At 33.3% G+C, this 19658-nt stretch overlaps 1 protein-coding gene across 6 annotated transcripts; it reads left to right on the top strand.

Moving 5' to 3' along the window:
* The first annotated feature begins 10867 nt into the window (after positions 1-10867).
* Positions 10868-19562, top strand: LOC141720748 (uncharacterized). 6 transcript variants are annotated; one of them, XM_074523355.1, is made up of 7 exons: positions 10868-11264; positions 13015-13241; positions 14462-14572; positions 14895-15047; positions 16111-16349; positions 18372-18458; positions 19389-19562. In XM_074523355.1, exons 1-7 carry the CDS (start codon positions 10924-10926, stop codon positions 19560-19562), a joined length of 1332 nt encoding a protein of 443 aa, XP_074379456.1. In that variant the 5' UTR covers positions 10868-10923. The 6 variants fall into 6 exon arrangements, with proteins under 6 accessions (XP_074379456.1, XP_074379457.1, XP_074379455.1 ...); XM_074523356.1 differs by lacking the exon at positions 19389-19562 and adding an exon at positions 18565-18946; XM_074523354.1 differs by lacking the exon at positions 19389-19562 and having other exon boundaries at positions 18372-18946.
* Positions 19563-19658: the final 96 nt, after the last annotated feature.

The raw sequence follows: 19658 nt of genomic DNA, 5'->3' as shown, positions 1-19658 counted from the left end.
ATCCGTCGAGTAGATATTGCTCATCCGTCGAGTAGATATTGCTTATCCGTCGGTACTCTCTAGAGTTTGAATGACTTCTCGATAAGTCATTCTGGAGTTCTCGAATGACTTCTCTATAACATTAAATCTGTGACTTGTAGAGATCTTGACTTAGAACATTTTTCTCCAAACAGATTTATTCAACTCCAAGCTTCTTCAAAATTCTTCTGAGGCATGATCTTCTTGATCTTCTTCCAGATAAAATCCTTAGGCTTGATACTATTTTAGGAAAAAGATTCCAGTCTGCTCCTTTGCAATTTTACAGACTTTAAATGTTACAAGTACAAAATACAAATTTAGATAACAATGCAACTTACTTAGGGTTGACCCCAAGCTTAACTGATTACTGAAAATAATTGTTCATTAATCTTCTACTCAGATCATAGATGCTAATGACATTGTTAGCTCCAGTAATCTTTGACATCATCTATGATATATTACAATCTCCCCCCCCCCAACTTGTTCATTATGAAATTATGCACAAGTTCTGATTGATGATGTCAAAACTTTATCTAAATGTAGAAACCAATCTTTCCATTTGATCTTCTTTTGTGAGTTGCATTTAAATTTACTCTTCCTGCTCCCCCTATCAAGAAAAGAATATTATTATCTGGCAACATCCATTAGCTATTTTGGCATTTAGATATATTCTCCCCCCTTTTTGACATTATCTTCAGGAAGAAAGATCCAGCTAGATGCACATTGTTCAAGTTTTTGTCAATGTCCATTTAGAACACTATCAACAGCTTCAACCTTTAGTGAAGTCTGTAGTGATGAGTTCATCAAGTAGAATAGAATAGGAAATTCCTAAGCTCTCTGTTCTTTTGAATAAGTAGTCTCACTACTTCTCACTGCACTAGTCTCATGACTTTTAAGAGTCAGAGTAACCTCACAAGGATTGCTAAATCCAGACACTCATCTACCTCTCCTTTTGCCAGGAAGGATCTAGCCTCTCTTATTTTCTGTTATTCTCTCAATCTTTTCTCACATTCTCACATAAGAGGCTCAATTATTGTTTGTCATACAGAAATAAGAGGTGGCTAAGAAGAGTTTATCTGTGATCATATGAGTAGGGGAAATCCATATAGGTCTAATCATACTCATTTCACCAGAAGAGTGAGTTCATAAACATCTGTGACTAGGGTCACAGTTTGACTCACAAATTACTCTGTGGTTTTGACAGAGTGTTGTCCTCCACTTATAGTGGGAACCTCCAATTGAATTGGAGGGGATTTGACTGGGTTACTGCCATGTGCACCAGCCTCAAACCTTTGTATTTCTTGCAACATACTAGCACTTGAATGTGCTATGCTTGCCTTTCTTATGATAGGATCATGGGCAATTGTACTTCTAGCTTCAACTGTAGAGGAATTTTTTGCTAGAGTTATGAGGGGAGTTGTTCCTTCTTGAGGAACCTCCAATTGAATTGGAGAGGATTTAGATAGCTCCCCCTCAGAAGTACTACCCTCAAACCTTTCAGTCTGTGAAGACTGTTTTGCACATGAAGGTGCATTAAAGGTAACCATGGGGTCTTCAGTAAAGACTGGTGAATCCCCCATGTTTGTGATGGTGTCATCAAGGTCTACCCCATCATGTAGCCTCTCACCATCTAAATAAGGTGTTTGGGTGGTGAGCAAAGCTTCTTGAGCTAAGTCACTTGATTTTTGGTGCACTTGAGAAATGGATTCAAGTGGAGTTGAAATTAAAGAAATATTAGATAAAAGAGATTGTTGCTCAGTTGTGAGTGTTGGCAGCTCCCCCTGAATAAATGAGGGAGCTTCAAGAGATGTGCTCTCACAGTGAGTGTCTTCCTTGTTTCTCCTACCATACACTTGAATTGCTTCTTGTGCAGGCTGTGCAGACTCACTCCTGGTTGTTTTTACAACTGCATCCTGTTGGGAGGATGTACAGGAAGATAGAGTGGTCAGCTCAGTTTATTTACTTCTTTTGGATCTTTTGACCAGAGGTGGAACTCTTTCAGCTTTCTCCTCACCATTCTCATTTAACATAACCAGGTTTATCCTCTTTCTCTTCTTTTCACTGACCTCATCTTTTTGAGAAGATGAGGTAATGGGTTTCCTAGCTTCTAAGGGTTGTGAAATAATGGTTGCAGTTTGGGAAGATCCCTGTAGGTAATCCTGTGTTTGTACTTCCACAGGTTCAGGAATCATAGATGTACTAGATTGTGCATTAGATCTCATGTCAGGCATATGATAAAGATAAGTCTTAAATCTTTCCAACATAAATGGAGTGATTTTCAGATTACATTGACCTTATTCTTTGTAGTAAGTGAGCCAAATATTATCTTGGACACTTACTTATAATTGCCTATCTTAGTACTATCTATGCCATTCAACAGATGTATGTCAGCTACTTTATTATTTAAAGTGGACATAATAAATCTAGGAAAGAATATTTCCTTACCTCTAGCTGTTAGGGGCATTACCAGCCTGGTTGCAAGTTCTTCCAGGATCAGTAGACCAACATTCAGGTGTCTGTTGTGGGTAATTGAATACACCAGCTTTTGCACAACACTTGAGATATTGTCATATCCAGTTTTTCTGCAAGTAAATGCCCTTACTACAGAGTCAAAGATGAATGACCACTCCTTCCTTAGATTGGTTATGTTTAAGCTTGACAGGTTGATTCTCCCACCATAATTGATGAAGTCCATAAACTCAGTCAGCTCATCAGGAGTTGGTACCTCCACCAGATTCTCAGTTGGCAGCCCCAAAGCTCTATTCACATCTTGATCATTGAATTCTATTTGTTGGCCTCCAATTGTGCATCTCACCACCAGAGAGAAAGAGTTGTTGTTAACATCAGTCCTCACTACAGCTGTAGTCCATAAATCATGCAGCACATCTAGATACAGTACTGGATTTGCAGTCAAAGCACCTACAAGATAGGATTCAGACAGCAGTTTTACAAACCCCTTGAAACTATCAGGAGCTTGGTTTGCATCAGTGAAAACAAGATAGTTAGTTCCTTTCTCCGGGATAGATGCCCTAGCAATATTTTGAGCCATAGTTGATTGATGAAAATGAATGGGTAGGAAAAATATATGAGAAAGGATGAAAAATGAGAGAGAAAATGCTTATGGATTGAATGCTAGGTCACTTTAGATCTCGAAAGCTGTAAGTATAAGTATGTATCGATAAGTCTGGGTATTTATAGTAAAACAGATGACTTGTCGAGAACTCAAAAATGGACATTTGGAGTTTGACTATCGAGAAGTCATTTAGAAAAATGAAGTACATATCGATAAGTCATTTTAAATTACTCTTATAGAGAACTCAAACTTGACTTATCGAAATGTCAAATAAATACCCAGTTTGTCCAAAAAAGAGGACTGAATTAATTCCAATTTTTATTTGAATAAATTCAAAATAAAATTAGAATAAATTTTCCAAAAGTAATTTACCAAAATGATTTATCAGTTTAAATTATCTCAGTTCTGAGTTATTGATAAGTCGAGAATTGTACTTGTAGAGAACTCTGTGAATGAACATTATTAGAGAACTTTACAAGGACTTATCGATAAGTCATTTTAAACCTATCGGGAAGTCACTCGAGAAGTCACTCGAGAAGTCAGTAAGTTGACTTATCGAAGACTCACTCGAGAAGTCCTAAAATGACTTGTCGAGAAGTCAATTTATACTTATCGAGAACTCAGTTCTCTAGATACTTTTGGTTAGTGTAATCCTGCCTTGTATTAATTTTATATATTAAGGATGTAAATTAACAACTAAGCAGTTTACTCAGAATTTGAGAAATTCCAAGTTAAATGAATTTGAAAAATAAATATACAGAGATTTCTGAAATATTCATAATTTATATTTCAGTTAATTTCCAATTTAATCAAATTAATTTTGATTTACTGGAGATTAATCTGCTACAAAACATTAGCTGAGTTCTTGCCTTAGGATGAAGAATCGAGCATTCCAATTTCACTTACAGATCTAGTGAAAGATACTTCATCCAAAGGTTTAGTAAAAATGTCAGCTATTTGTTTTTTTGATGGTACAAAATAAGTTTAATGTTAAATCAGGATACAGGTCTTAGAAAGACAGAATTGACATTTTCCACTAGAACTCTTTCTGTCAATTCTCCATCCAATAGAATCTGTATCTGTGAAATCAACAACTCCAAAACTGATTCCCTTGGAATGTCATAATCCCAAGTTGAGCTTCCTTCCAGTATCTGAAGATCCTCTTTCTCCCCCTGAGGTTGGGCAATCAAACTCAGGTGTATGAGATGAGCTTCCATTGCCATGATTCTCTTGTTGAGTAGTTTCTTCATTTCCTGATACCTTGGTGTAGAAGCAACAAATACCATCCTTATTTGTTGAGTCAAAAATCTTCAACAAACAAGCTTCCTTTCCTTGCTCTCTTAAGAGCAACTTCACCAGTTTTCTTACTGATAATAGTGCATTCTCCTTGTAGAATAAGACTTGAGACCATTGTCTACAATATGCTAATTCTGAAAAGACTCACTTCAAGATCGGCTACCAGTGCTATATTAATCAAAGAAAACATTTTCAAAACATTCTTGCCATATCCCATTTTGAATCATTTGCTGTTATCTCCAAAGATCACAAATGGGCCAGCTTTCTTCTCAAATTGTGATAGCAGGTTCTTATCACCTGTCATATGTCTGGAACATCTACTATCAATGATCCATATGACTTTCTTCACTTTTCCCTGCACACAATGAGATTCAAGTGTGTTTGGAAACCCAAGCAGTGTTGGGTAGTTTCTTCTTGGTAACTCTTTCAGGAGAAGTAGAATGAGTAATTTTACAAGAGACAGAATTCAGTGATTGTTGTGCATATTTTCCTTCTGATGTAGACTCATTTCTTGATTCTTTAAGATCTACTCTCAGTTTATGACAACTCTTCATTACCTTTATGTTAAAAGGAATGCAGTCAAACTTGTCACGGAATGAATATGGATCATTAGAATTAGCTTCATTGTATTTGCAAGCTCCTTCAGCTGGCTTGCTAACAACCTTTTACAAAGGTAAGTTAGATGATTTGAAGAGCCACATTTTTCACACTTCTTTCTAGGAGCATTTGCAACATATGTAAAATTATTACTTTTGTTTATCCCTATTTTTCCATTTCTATTTCTCTTTTTCTTTCTTGCATCTTCAGCTTTGGTTTCTTGAACAGGAGTCTTGGGACTGTGTTTGTTCATGAGCTTCTCTTCAGTTTTTGAAGACTGAACTGATTCTTCAGTTTTCTTTTCTTTATCTACATCAGCAATTTCTTGCTTGATTATCAATTCTTCTTCACTGAAGTTGACTACACATGTTGTGAATATAGGTGCATTAACCTCTTTCAAAAAGGTTGGAGCATTATCAGTCTTCTTGGCTTTCCCTTTGTCACCTACAGTCATCTTTTTATCACTCATGTCTTCATAGTCAAGGCCAATAGCAATGTTTGCACATGGCTTATTCTTCTCATGATACTGTTCAACCAGTTCAGATGCATTTCTGAAAGATTTCATTTTTACTTCATTCTTTTCTAGCTTCTCCCTTAACACTGCTTCAATTTCATTTGCACACTTGAGCTTGTTCTTGAGATAAGCATTTTCTTGTTTTAAAGCTTCAAGCTCAACCAATAATAATTCAGTTTCTAGCTTCTCACTCTCAAGCTTCTTATTTATCTTTGTTAATCTGCTAACTTCTTCATTAGCAGCAACCATGCTTATGTGAATGTGAAATATTTCTGTGCTCATCTTTTCAACAGTTTCCTTGTATTGTTTGTCCTTTTGATGAGGATGATTCATCTTTCTCCAAGGCCATTAGAGCATAGTTTCCAACTTCCTCATCTTCATCATTATCTAAGTCGTCCCGACTTTTTCCCTCTGCAATATAAGCTTTGCTCTGTTACTTTTTCAGAAGAGCTTCATACTTTGATTCCAGTTCAAGATAAGCTTTGTCTTTCTTTGCCTTCTTGGGTTTCCTGCATTCTGTAGCAAAGTGGCCTAGTTCATCACAATTGAAGCACCTTATATTAGATCTGTCAACAGATCCAATTTTGTAACCACTCTTGCTGTCAGAATTGTACTTCCCTTTCTCTTTCCAGCTGTTGTCTTTATTGAAGGATTGTCCTTTATTCCTGAAGTACCTTGGCTTCTTTACTCTAATGTTAGAGAATTTTCTAGCTAGATAGGCTATAGACTGATCTAGCTCATCCAGTTCTTCAAGAGTGTAAAACTCATCCTTTTCCAATTCTAATATGACTTGCTCCTGTGGATCATTTGTTCTCTGCTCACTTGTTGAGGCAACTGAAGTTTGGAATCTTAGTTCATTATTGAATGAGTGGCTTTCATTAACAATTAAAGCACTTGAGCCATCCACAATATGTCCTTGACCAGACCTCGGCGATTGCCTCTGAATCATCTCTAGCTCATATATTTTGAGAATCCCATATAGAACTTCCAGAGTTATTCTGCTCAAGTCTCTTCCTTCCCTGATAACTGAGATTTTCTGTTCCAAATGGTCAGGGAGAGTAAGCAAGAACTTTAGATTCACTTCTTCAACTTCATAGTATTTGTCATGAAGCTGCAAGTCATTTATCAGCTTGTTGAATCTTTCAAACACATCATTAATGCTTTTCTTAGGTTGAGCCATGAAGCCTTCATACTGTGAAATCAGTATCCTTCTTTGATTAGATCTAACCTCCTCAGTTCCTTCACATAGTATCTCAATCTTTTCCCATATCTGATTGGCAGTGTCACGGTTGATAATATTGTTGTACATCACATTGTCAAGTGACTCAATCAATATCATTTGCAAGCTGTTATCTAGGGAAACCTTCTCCTTTTCAGGATCAGTATACTCAGCAGGATCTTTTGAAGCATAATGAGCTGGTATGACAATGTCTCCATCTGTAGACTCCTCAATCCTTACCACAGGAATGAAGGGTCCATTCTTGAGGATCTGAATGTAGAATGGATTGGCCATCCTGATAAACAGCATCATTTTCTTTTTCCAAAGAGTGTAGTTAGCTTTGTCAAAGGTAGTAATTTTGATGCTACCGATTTTCTGTGTATTCATTCTTCCACGATCTTGAATCTGTTTTCTTTCAGATTTAGCTCTGATACCACTTGTTAGGTAATGAATCACACATAGAGGGGGGGTGAATGTGTTTTTCTGATTTTAGGCTTTTCTTGAAAGATAATGGTTGAACAAAGTAAATTAAATCTTGTATAGAAAAGTGTTCATGCAAAAATTAAACTTGCACAAAATAAAAAACACAGATCTTCAAAACTCACTTAATTTTTGAATTAAAAATTAAGATGTTTTGCTACAAAATTTCTAAGCTCTTCGAAGTTAAAGAGCTCAGCTTCTTCTCGAGAGTGTTACAAGAATTTTGATCTAAAATTGTTACATCTAACTAGAGGACCAGTGTTAACTTTATATCTCAGTTAACTGCTGTTTACACAGTGGATAATAAACATGCTATTAACTTTTCTAAACTGTCACTTGTCATTTCTATTTATAGAAAATCAAATCTTCCATTTCTGGCTTAGCATATCTTTATCCCGTGTTCACTTTTATCTTCTTCTGTCAGTTAATCTTTGTCATTGATCTTGCACACTCTTCAAGCTATTTTTTGTAGACTTGTCAATCCAGTTGTTGGATTGTTTGTTGATTATTTATCTTGGATATTGAACTGATCTGCAATTCTATACTTTGAGACTGTACTTCAAGATCTCCAGTTTGAATTAATAGAACACTTGACATCTCGATAAGTACATAGGCTTATCGAGATCTCTAGCACTCCATAATAAGTTTGGCTTGTAGAGGTCTTCAGCTTGTTGAGATCTCTAGTCTTCATAACTTCACTTTGACTTGTACATATCTCCGAGTTCTCGAATGAATATAGACTTGTCGATAACTCTGAGTTCTCTAGTGAAGGAATGACTTGTCAATATCTTCTTGAGTTCTCGAGTAGCTTTCCTGACTTCTCCACTCCCGGTGGATATTGCTTATCCGTTGAGTAGATATATAGATCATCCGTCGAGTAGATATTACTCATCCGTCGAGTAGATGTTGTTCATCCATCAAGTGGATATATAGCTCATCCGTCGAGTAGATATTGTTCATCCGTCGAGTAGATATTGCTTATCCGTCGGTACTCTCTAGAGTTTGAATGACTTCTCGATAAGTCATTCTGGAGTTCTCGAATGACTTCTCTATAACATTAAATCTGTGACTTGTAGAGATCTTGACTTAGAACATTTTTCTCCAAACAGATTTATTCAACTCCAAGCTTCTTCAAAATTCTTCTGAGGCATGATCTTCTTGATCTTCTTCCATATAGAATCCTTAGGCTTGATACTATTTTAGGAGAAAGATTCCAGTCTGCTCCTTTGCAATTTTACAGACTTTAAGTGTTATAAGTACAGAATACAAATTTAGATAACAATTCAACTTACTTAGGGTTGACCCCAAGCTTAACTGATTACTGAAAATAACTGTTCATTAATCTTCTACTCAGATCATAGATGCTAATGACATTGTTAGCTCCAGTAATCTTTTATATCATCTATTATATATTACACTTCATTAGATCATCTGTTGAGTGTGACTTGGGTCATCCGTCGAAACCTTGTAGAATCATCTGTTGAAAGTCTTCCATATCAGTTAACTTTATTTCACTTATGCAAAATTACAAGACATCTAATATTTATAATTAACCAACCTATTTTGCATATCAAACTAGTAGTCAACATGACTTTGAATATCCTACAACTTCTAGATTTTTAAAGTATAGTAGAATGCAGAAATGTGTTACAAGACTTATTGATACATAAGCTACTCTCTCAACGGATGTTGAAGTGATCATCCATTGAAAACTACAAAAATACTATATTAAATCTACTAAGTTGTTTTATTTAACTTATCATCAAGTACACAACATATTCCTAACGAAATGATGAACAATATCGGGATAGTCTGTATTTGGAAGAGAGGTTTTGAGGAAGAGAAAATTGTGCTGAGAAGGGATATGTTAATATAACATAGATATAACATAGATTTAATAATAATGTATAATCATGTTTGACTAATAAATTTAATAAGTTATTATTATTCTATTATGATTAATATAAAGGTTATTAATAAGAGTAATTAGGTAAATTCAACGTGTACCAAAAAACAGGTACTGTACCAAAACATTTAATATTTCGTATTTTATATAATAGTAATAGATAAATTTGTTAAAAAATAATAATTTAATACATTATTATAAAATTAAAAAGACTAAATTTTTTTAAAAAAAATTAAAATACTTATTTGATTCTTAAGTAATCTAACTATAATCTATATTAAACTATAATAGCCGGAATTGGTTCAACCTCCATTTTGGTTATCTCTCACGATTGTCTGATCTTCTTATTTAAATGATTTATAACTATATATTATTCATATTAAAATAAATATAATATTTAATTTGAGTTAATTGCACTTTACAACCCCCACCTTTCATTTAAAATCAAAACAGTATACATACTTTGCAAAATAGAGTTTGCAACCCTTAACTTTCAATATCAACTACAACATGCATCCCTTGCGCTTATAAAATTGAAATTAAGATGTTAATATTAATAATTAAAATTTCAAATTAGTTAAAATATTTGTTTTAATGCATTTTTTACATGAAAAAAATTATAGTTATATTCTATCAGTAATACTCTAAATTAATCATAATATTAAATACTTAAAATATATTTATTAAGCAAGATATATGTTTATATATATAATCATAAAGTTTCTAAATATATCTAAATTTTAAAATTTTAAAAATTATACCGAGTAATAAAATAATTGACATTAATATAATTTTTATAATTTGAAATTCTAAATTTTAGTTTAATTTAAAAAAAAATTAAAATTATTATTTAAATATTTTGTTGAATTTCATTTTACCCTGCACAATATAAATATTTTTAACAAAATGGTTATAGGGATGCATATTGTATTTGATGTCTAAAGTTAGGGGTTGCAAACTGTATTTTTGAAAGTAAGTATATAGTTTTGTTATTCAATGAAAGGTAGGGGTTACAAAGTGCAATTAACTCTATTTAATTTTGATATATATTATTACATATAATCCGATACATAAAAACTTATAACCACTAATTGCATTTCAAAAAATTAAATGGATCAAACGTCATATATAGGATTAATTCGGGATTATTTAATTAAATCAAGAATTTGGTTTAAAGTACTGGGTTAAACTAAATAGAACAAAAAATAAAAAAGATTGCTTAAAACATACAAAGCATAAACAGATTAAAAAGAAAAATAAACCCGCAGGTTTTATTAGGAATGGTGAAAGTTAAATGATGAAAGTATTTACCCCCTAACTTTCAACTTAACCTCGTACTTCGAAATATAATTCATTTCACACTTCTACCCAAACACTATCGATACTCGTTTGGTCCATTTAAGTGCAACTGAACCTACTCCCGGGAAGAGATTAAAAAATAGGGATTTTTCAATAATATACTCAAATTTTGTAATATTTTTACAAAAATAGTATTACTTTTTAATATTATTTACAAAAATATATTTCGTAATTTTAAAATCATATTGAAAATATATTTGTAATTTTAATTTTAAAAAATATTTATGAAAATATTTTCTCCAAATTTGTAAATATATTTATAACATAATTTGTAACTTAAAATAGACCATAAGTTACAAGCGGAAATGTAATTTAAAACAGTTAGCATAATAAATGTAATTTATTATATAATATTACATGTTTACAAATATTGTAATAATAAAATAATTTTAGTAGTATAAATTTTCTTGAAAAAGAGGGTGAGCAGGGAAGTCAGACGAGCTAGACGAGTGTAAACACCGATGGGGGTGGCATCGTTAACTTCAACGTGGCTACTATCTCCACCGCCGTTACTGCTAACACCTTCCTCTCCACCAATATGTTTGACATCAAACATCAACAACAACAACATTCCGCCGTCATTTCCACCTGGAAAACAACAAGAGGATGTACGCCAACTGCAAGTACGACTAGTAGGGGGGTTTAGATTTAATACAGTAACAACAACAACCACAACAAGAAGAAGAAAAGTAGTCTTAACTAGTGCTATATGGAATATAAATTCGGGGGGTCCATTAATTTCACCCCAAGATCATTGGGCTATTTGGACTGCTCTCTTTGCCTCCGCTGCTTTTGGCTTATGGTACTATTTCCTATCCCCCCCTACCTCTGAGCTTTAATCCCTTTCAACTTTCTACTGTGTTTTATTTGAAGTTTTTTAAAAAAATATCCTAGCTCAAAAATATTTTTACAAAAATACTGTCATTTGTTTTAAATCCATTTTTGCATGTATTAAAAATTTGCAAAAATATCTTTTTATTTTAAAAAAATACTATTCTTTTATTTCTTTTGCAAAAATACGGTTTTCTGCCCCTCCATGCAACCTTCGACGAGTTTTTGCAACTCCATAGAACCTTGTACAATCTCAAATGCAATAAAAAAAGTCGATTTAACTAGTTGCATGTCTGCTTGATTTTGGTTAATTCCGTATTTCTGCAAAAAAAAATAAGAAAGTAATAAAATCGCAAAAAAACTTAAAAAATTTAGTATTTTTGGTCATTTTTCCTTTAATTATGAATTTATGGATTGTCCCAGGTATGCCATTCTAAAGCGCTAAATTTTAAAATTTTAGTTTTATTTTAATTGGCGCAATTTTTATGGGAAAAAAGGTCCATGGTTCATCATTATTAACAAATAAAAGCCAATCAAAATGTGTTCGTGATTAATTTATAAAATTTAGTGTACATGTGTCCCTGACCACACTATAAATATTTTAGTTTTTCATTAACACCTATACTATGCTATACTATACTATGCTATACTATAATAACAATGGGGTATAATTTGTAGTTTAGTTAACGGTTATTTCTCATCAAATAATCAAAGCCGTTAGATTCAAATACTAAAAAATTACACTCCACAAGTTCTCAGGTTCGAATCCCGTCAACAACAAACATTTATATTATTATTTATAAAGATACATATAAGTTATAAGGTTCAAATCTTACCAACAACAAATAGTTACATTATTATTTATGAATAAGATCTCATCAATCATATACTATTTATACTATTTGAACCTAACTTGAGATAATGCACAATAAAATTATAATTATATAATCATTATTTAGTATTTATTAATTATATAGAATTTTAATAAAATTATAAAAAATACAAAAAAAATTATATAAATATTAATCAAGACCGTAAGCTAGTTTATAATAACTCACATTTTTAAATTAGTATGTTTATCAACCCAAAATGTTTTTCGAATTTTTTTAATATATTGAACTAATAATTTTTTTTTAAAAAAAAAAAGAGAAATGCTAAAGCATTCCAAGTCTTTTTTGCTCCCAAATTACTTGTCCCATAATTATTTTTGAAAAAAAGTAGTTCACAAACTATCTTTTACTCAAAATAATTTTTTTTCCATTTAGCTTAAAAATAAGTGCAAATAGTTGAAGCTCTAATCCCTAAAGTTTGCTCTTTCCTAAGGGGATGTTAAGATTGCTATGAATAGCTATAATAGTACAATATTCTCCTATTTATTACTCCCTCCATTTCAAAATAGTTGTCCACTTTCAAAATATTAATGTTAAGAAAAGTGAATGTTAATAAAGAATTTGTATTATATCAATATTAATTGCATCAATGGAATGTAGTATGTTGAGTAAGGTTGATCTTGGAAATATAAAATCATATGTGAAATAGAGTTAGATTTTGGAAATATAAACTAGAAAGTAGTGTTTGACAAGTTGGACAACTAATTTGAAAAACTTTTTTCTCGAGAAGTGGACAAGTATTGTGAAACCGAGGGAGTACATTATTTTCTTCTTTTGTATTGCCAGCAAACTGATAAGTTCAAAGTTTGATTTGTGATTTTGGGATCAAAGGTTAGAGAGAACCAAGTTTGGGAGTATGATTAGTGCTGCATTGGTGACCATCATGGTTGGAATTACTGCAAGTAATCTGGGAATTATACCTTACGAGGCACCTGCATACTCCGTTGTGTTTCAGTATCTTCTACCGTTGACAATTCCTTTGCTGTTGTTTAGAGCAGATATGTGGAATGTGATACACTCGACGGGGACACTGTTTTTTGCCTTCCTACTTGGATCAGGTCATAGTCTCATACTTGAATTGCTCAAGCTTCCAGAAAGCTGTATCCGGTCTCTTTCTCTGTACTGGAAACTCGTCATACTTCATGATCAGTAATTACTTTTTTCTTTAGCTTAGTTGTGCTTGTTTGGCTAATTAAGATATAAAGAAGTCTTTAGGTTCATGTAGTATGCTCTTAGGGGAAAACACCAAGGAGAAAAAAGTAAAGTAATTTATTATTAAGATAGAAAGTACAAAACCTTGATAATCTATGTTCTATAACTTGTTTGGGAACTTTATTCCAAATTTATAATAAGAAATAAGCTCGGTTGTTTTGGATATTTATAATTTATAATTTACGATAAACGGAGCTTTGTGCTGTTTCCAACCTATTAAGTTACAGGTTAGTTTCACATTAGCATGTCTCCGTGTCATTTTTTAGGCTAGTTAATTAATTGGAAGGTCTTACAGATTATGAGTTGAGGTATGTTAGATTCATGGTTTTTATGATGAAGTAAATAGTGAAAGTTTGATCATTTTGAATTTTGTAAGCAACTCTAATTTTAATGAAAGATGTGAAACTACTCTTTTTTTTACTTCAACTAAACATGTTACTCCAACATGCATAAAGAACAAGTGACGCAACTATATAACATAAATGTTTCTAATTCTGATTGCATTTAGGCGCTAGATCTAATTCCATAGAAATGCTACAAGTGGCGAAAGAAATATACTAAGTTTCATTGTCTGATCTCTCTCTAGCATATGAACAAACACAAGTAGACAATGTATATAGACTAATCATATATCAATCTCAAAATGCAGACTGAGATCCAAGTCATCCAACTTCAATATAATGCTGATATATGGATCTGTGTGGCAATGGTAACCCATATGACTCCATATGTACTTCAAAAGCTTTAATTGAAGTCATTCAGCCGTCCCAAGCAGTTGCATATATGTATAATGAAGCAGTTTCTTTATTGCATGAAAGTAATTTCATCTAATTACCACCGTTAGTTAGTTAGTTACCCAGTAATATTAATGGCGTACCATATACAGGTGACTTTAATTACTTTTTTCAACAGCTTAAATTCATGGTAACGTACCTCAATAATTTTTTCCCTGCATAACCTTGTCTTTTCTTTTTTGGTTTAAAGGCAAATTGCTTGATATTAGTTGTCTTCTTCGGAGGGAGTATTATATTTATCCTCATTGTTTTGCATATTATTACTGTAACAGTAGCGACAGTGATTGGAACTCTAGTGGCATTCCTGTTGGTGCCTATGCGGTCACTAGGTCAAGATTCTTGGAAAATAGCTGCCTGTCTGATGGGTAGTTACATTGGTGGAGGTATTTGTTGATAAATGATGACCAATATTAAATGTTTTCCAATAGATTAAAGACTATAGTAACACTGGGTGTATTTATATAGCTAATTAGATTAGGTAACAGTTATCTATGATGCCAGGGAGGACTCCCCTCGGCTACCTACCTCGCCTGTCCCCTCCTTTATAACTAGAAAGCCAAAGGGGAGAATACGCAGTTGAAGAAAAAGCAAATGTTCCTTAATTTCTTTACATTTTATATAGTTTGCAATTGTTAATTTCTTTTTTCACATATGTTTTTCAATTCGTTACCATTTTAACATCGTATGTCCTTTTGATGGTTGCAGCGGTTAATTATGTTGCAATCGGAGAAGCACTTGCCGTTTCACCTTCAGTGCTGGCAGCTGGTGTAGCTGCTGATAATGTAATCTGTGCTATATATTTTGTTATACTATTTACGTTAGCCTCCAAAATACCTGCAGAGCCTCCTTCATCCAATGGTACGTTAATTCACCCATTGAATCATGTGACCTTTTGATGGATCTGACATATGCTTGTGCACACCATACAGATAATGAGATTTAATTTGTACTTACCTGAATGGTTTTTACAGGATAATTCTTGCACTCTCTCACTAAAATATGTACGATTTCAGTGCCACTATGGCCCTTGTCTAATGTATTTTTTTATTGGGTAATCGCCAATTTAAGTCATTTAAATACTCTCTCTCTCTCTCTCTCTCTCCCTACCTCTCTCTCTCTCTCTCACACACACACACACAAATCCTTTGATATTCAAAAATTATATCAAATTTCAAGATATTATCTGATGGTGGATTTTGTTGGGTATTAAAAAGGTTATACATTCACGCATACTCATGTATATTAAACCCTTGTAGAAATCTGCATTGACCTAATAGCTTTTCACAAGTTTGACGCTTTAGGTTTGGTTGCTATAAGTATACTGTATCTATCATCTTATTTTTAGCATAAAAAGCTTTTATTTTAAACATTCCATAGCTTCTCGTTAACTTAAGTACTGACATTTACTGTAGTATATTAGTGGCTCATTTCCTTTTTCTATCCAAGCGAATTAAAGAACTCATTATATGTCTTTGATATTTATGTCTCTGTATGTTTGTCTTTGACTATAGTCCCTGACCATCCACATTTATGAGGCCATAGCCTGGCTGAGAATTTGATCAAATGAGATCTTCCAAGTAATGCTTTCTTGGCTTCTTAGTTTACAGATGTTAGAAAGCTTTCCATCCATCTTGTCTCTTTCAAATTTGACATCGTCGAATGGTTATGTACTTATATTAATGACAATCATCTAACAATTATCAGTAACACCAGCTTAGAGTCAAACAAATCTTCTAATATATATATTTTATGACTTAAGTGAGTAAAATCTGAATATTTGGAAAAACTATTCTACCTTGGATCATATATGATTTAATAAGAAATTTTGGTGAATGCAAATCCTTCTCTGTATTCTTCAAAACCCAACGTACTTGCATAAATCCTGGGCCCGTCACTGACATACAGCATCATAAAATGTCAGACGGTGCTGCCACTGAGTGGAATTCTGGAAGCAACCTCCCTGTTCTTCAAACAGCTGCTGCAATTGCTATTTCTATGGCTATCTGCAAATCTGCTATGTGGATGTCCAAATTACTTGGTATACAAGGAGGCATTTTACCAGTAGTTACAGCACTTGTTGTGATTCTTGCAACTTTGCTGCCTACACATTTTGCTTACATTGCACCTGCTGGTGACGCTATTGCTGCAGTGTTGATGCAGGTACCAATTATACGATTAGTCCTATTTTTTCAGAGAAAAGGGAACCTGAGATACATCTCAGGCTCCTTTCCTGATATTTTATTAAAACGTCGCCACTCTATTCTCTAAATAGACATAGTGTATACATATAGAAGCAGCAGCAGTTGATAGTGGACACAACAAGACACCCAATATCTTTTGTTCCCCTTTCTACAAATCACATCACCATTCTGTCCAAACTCAAGATCCTCCGGTCAGTCACCTTCATCATTCACTTTCTCTCCCACTTCCACCACTTGATTTAGAATTGCTCTCAAAACTCCAAAGCATCAGCTATCAGTGTCACTCCTTATCTAATTTCATCAGAATGTTACTCAAACATCATAAGAAGTGAATGCTTCTAAATCGTTTAGGAGAGTTTTCTTCTTGATTTTCATGGGTAAAAAATATAAAATCAATTTAGAAGGAAAACGAAGTTATAATAGGGGAGAGAAATGGTATTAAAATAGAACTATTCTTTTTTAGAGGATAAACAGTGTTGTTTTGGTAAAATTTGAGGAGAGGAGCCTAAGATGTATCTCAGGTTCCCTTATTTCTTTTTTAAACATAATTTCATTAAAACTTGATTGTGAAATGCATACATCAAATTTGCAATTTAACAAAACTTGTTCTAATTTGCGAATTTTCTGTAAGGCAGATTGCAATAAATTGTACTATAATACGACTGAGATCTTTTCATGAAACATAGGGAGTATTATACGCATTATGCAACTCTTTCCCTGATTGTTCAAATCTTTCACTAAGTTATTATTTTGACTTCTGAATTTGATATAGTTGGTAATTGTGTTTGCCTATCTATATGGTTGTTAACACTGTTTAAAAAGAATGGTTGTTATTAGTCTAGTTATTAGCAGTTTTCTATCCTCTCCCCCAACCCCTTTCACAGGCTGTTAGGTGACTGCAGCCTTACTGGTAAATTATTACTGATTAGAAACTCATTTAGAACCTTGAACTTTCATATCAATTTGTTTCCATTGTTTGATTTTTAAATCACATTCTTTTAGTTAATGTTAGCATTACTAGCGATGGACGTCAGGAATATGATATTGACATTCTTGCCACAGTTTACTTTTAATCATTTTCTCTTTATTAATTATATTTATTTATTATTAGGGATACAGTGCACCTAATGAGATGTCAACCTTATCTAGAAACTGTCAGGAGCAAATTATTTAACTAGGAATGAATGTGCGCGAACACAACAGCTCTCACATTATATGAGAATAAGAATATAATGTTTATTTACCATATTATCTCGATTTTCTATTAAGTTGCGCCTTTCATATCTTCCATTATTTGTCTTTTGTTTCAGTGTGGTGGGTTGTTGAAAGTCATTCTATTGACATTAAGGTATCTCTGTTGTAGGCATTAGCATATTCCTTTTTTTTTTCCGAGATGATTGAGCACACTCACATGCCCATCTTGTCTTTAAAAAGGTTTAAACCCTCTAGCACGCTGGAGCGAGATAGACATGATAGATCAGGCCCTTAGTATTAGCATATCCAACCCGGGAGCGAGAGAGATACCGCTAGATCAGGAGGCCTTTAATATTAGCATGTCCACTCTCTTAACTTTATGAATAAATCCATGGAAGCTTTGTACTTATTTCTTAATGATCAGATAAGCTTTATTTGTACCGGACCATAATGTGTACATTCAACTTTTCATTACCCTATGATAACCTATGACCTATGTCAAACGAACTTTTAGGCATTATATTTTTTGGAAGAATGTTTGTTTACAAACTTCATGTTATACATCAAATATATTTTTAACTTTGTTCTACATAGCTTTTGTCATTGCTCCATTCTGTTTAGCTGCTGTTGTTTCCTGAGCAATTAATTAAAACGATTACTATGCAATCCTGAAATTTCGACATTAGACTTTTATTTGGATAAATTTGAAATTTTTGTTGCTAATTGTATGGCTTTTTGACTGATGTTTATGCACGTTGGTTCATATGCTTCATTTGAGCACAAGTAGGTATTTTTTGCTGTGGTTGGCGCTAGTGGCAGCGTCTGGAATGTCGTCAACACAGCACCCAGTATCTTCGTGTTTGCATTAATTCAGGTAACTGTTCATCTGCTTGTAATCCTTGGATTAGGAAAGCTCTTCCAATTGGACCGAAAACTATTACTGTTGGCATCAAATGCTAACATCGGAGGTCCTACAACAGCATTCGGAATGGCTACAGCCAAAGGTTGGGGATCTTTAGTTGTCCCTGGAATTCTGGTTGGAATATTTGGAGTTTCGTTTGCCACATTGTTTGGCATTAGTTTTGGATTATTGGTGCTTAAACGCATGTAAATGATAAAACAATATGTATATTAATTCACATGTATATATTCATAACAATTATTGTCTATATATAAAACGCTAGAACTCGTACAACCTTGGAGTAATTAAGAGTCAATGTAATGCAGGCATTACCAACTGATAGTATAAGCAATGGAGTATGTACTGTACTATGTAAACTGTACTTCATTGTGTAGTGTACTTGACTTTCTAAACCAAAAGTCAACTGTACTTGTATTGTAGCCATGGCAATTTCTGTACTACATTCTGATATCTTCTACGTTGTACTTTTTATTAACCAGGATGAGGATGTGAATTACGATATTTATGTAATAAAATATGCCGCTTACTTCTTGTACACTATGCATGAGGTCACTAAGTTTTAATAATTTTTCCCTTATGCCTTTGCTTGTTGCTGTTATGATGCATCTGGCTGAGTAGCTATGTTTTAAGAGGGCTGCCAAATCGTACTTAATGGCTGAGACAAAAGAGTTCGATTTTGATATATCTCGTAGGTTATAAGCTAAAAAATAGCTTAAAAATGCATACGTGTTTTTCAGCTTAAAAGTGAGTAATTAGAGTTCACAGGGAGTATATTCTTTTTCATATTATGTTGTATGTAATTAGAGGTTAGAACATCCTTCATTTGTGAACATCTAAATTTTTTAAACCATGACAGTGGTTGAACTTTTGTCCCTCTTGCAGGATGCTTCTATGTACGTGTATAATGTATCTCGACGCAAACATACTAGCTCGGCCCAAGGGAGGGTATTCTTGTGTGCATATTTAAATCTTTTAGGATTAGATTTTTCGTGTAAAGATTCTATTAACTCTAAATTCATATCACTGACCTTTCTTGATCATGAAGAGCAACATTAAGTTACAGTAATTTTGACCTTTCTTATAAACATCTTGCTGTAACACTTAAATTTTACAATGCAAGAAAAATATATTTGCGGTTGGTCCTTTTCACTC

Source organism: Apium graveolens, chromosome 4 (assembly GCF_009905375.1).
Source record: "Apium graveolens cultivar Ventura chromosome 4, ASM990537v1, whole genome shotgun sequence".
Classification (NCBI taxonomy): Eukaryota; Viridiplantae; Streptophyta; class Magnoliopsida; order Apiales; family Apiaceae; genus Apium; species Apium graveolens.
This window is presented reverse-complemented; position numbering and strand designations above follow the sequence as displayed.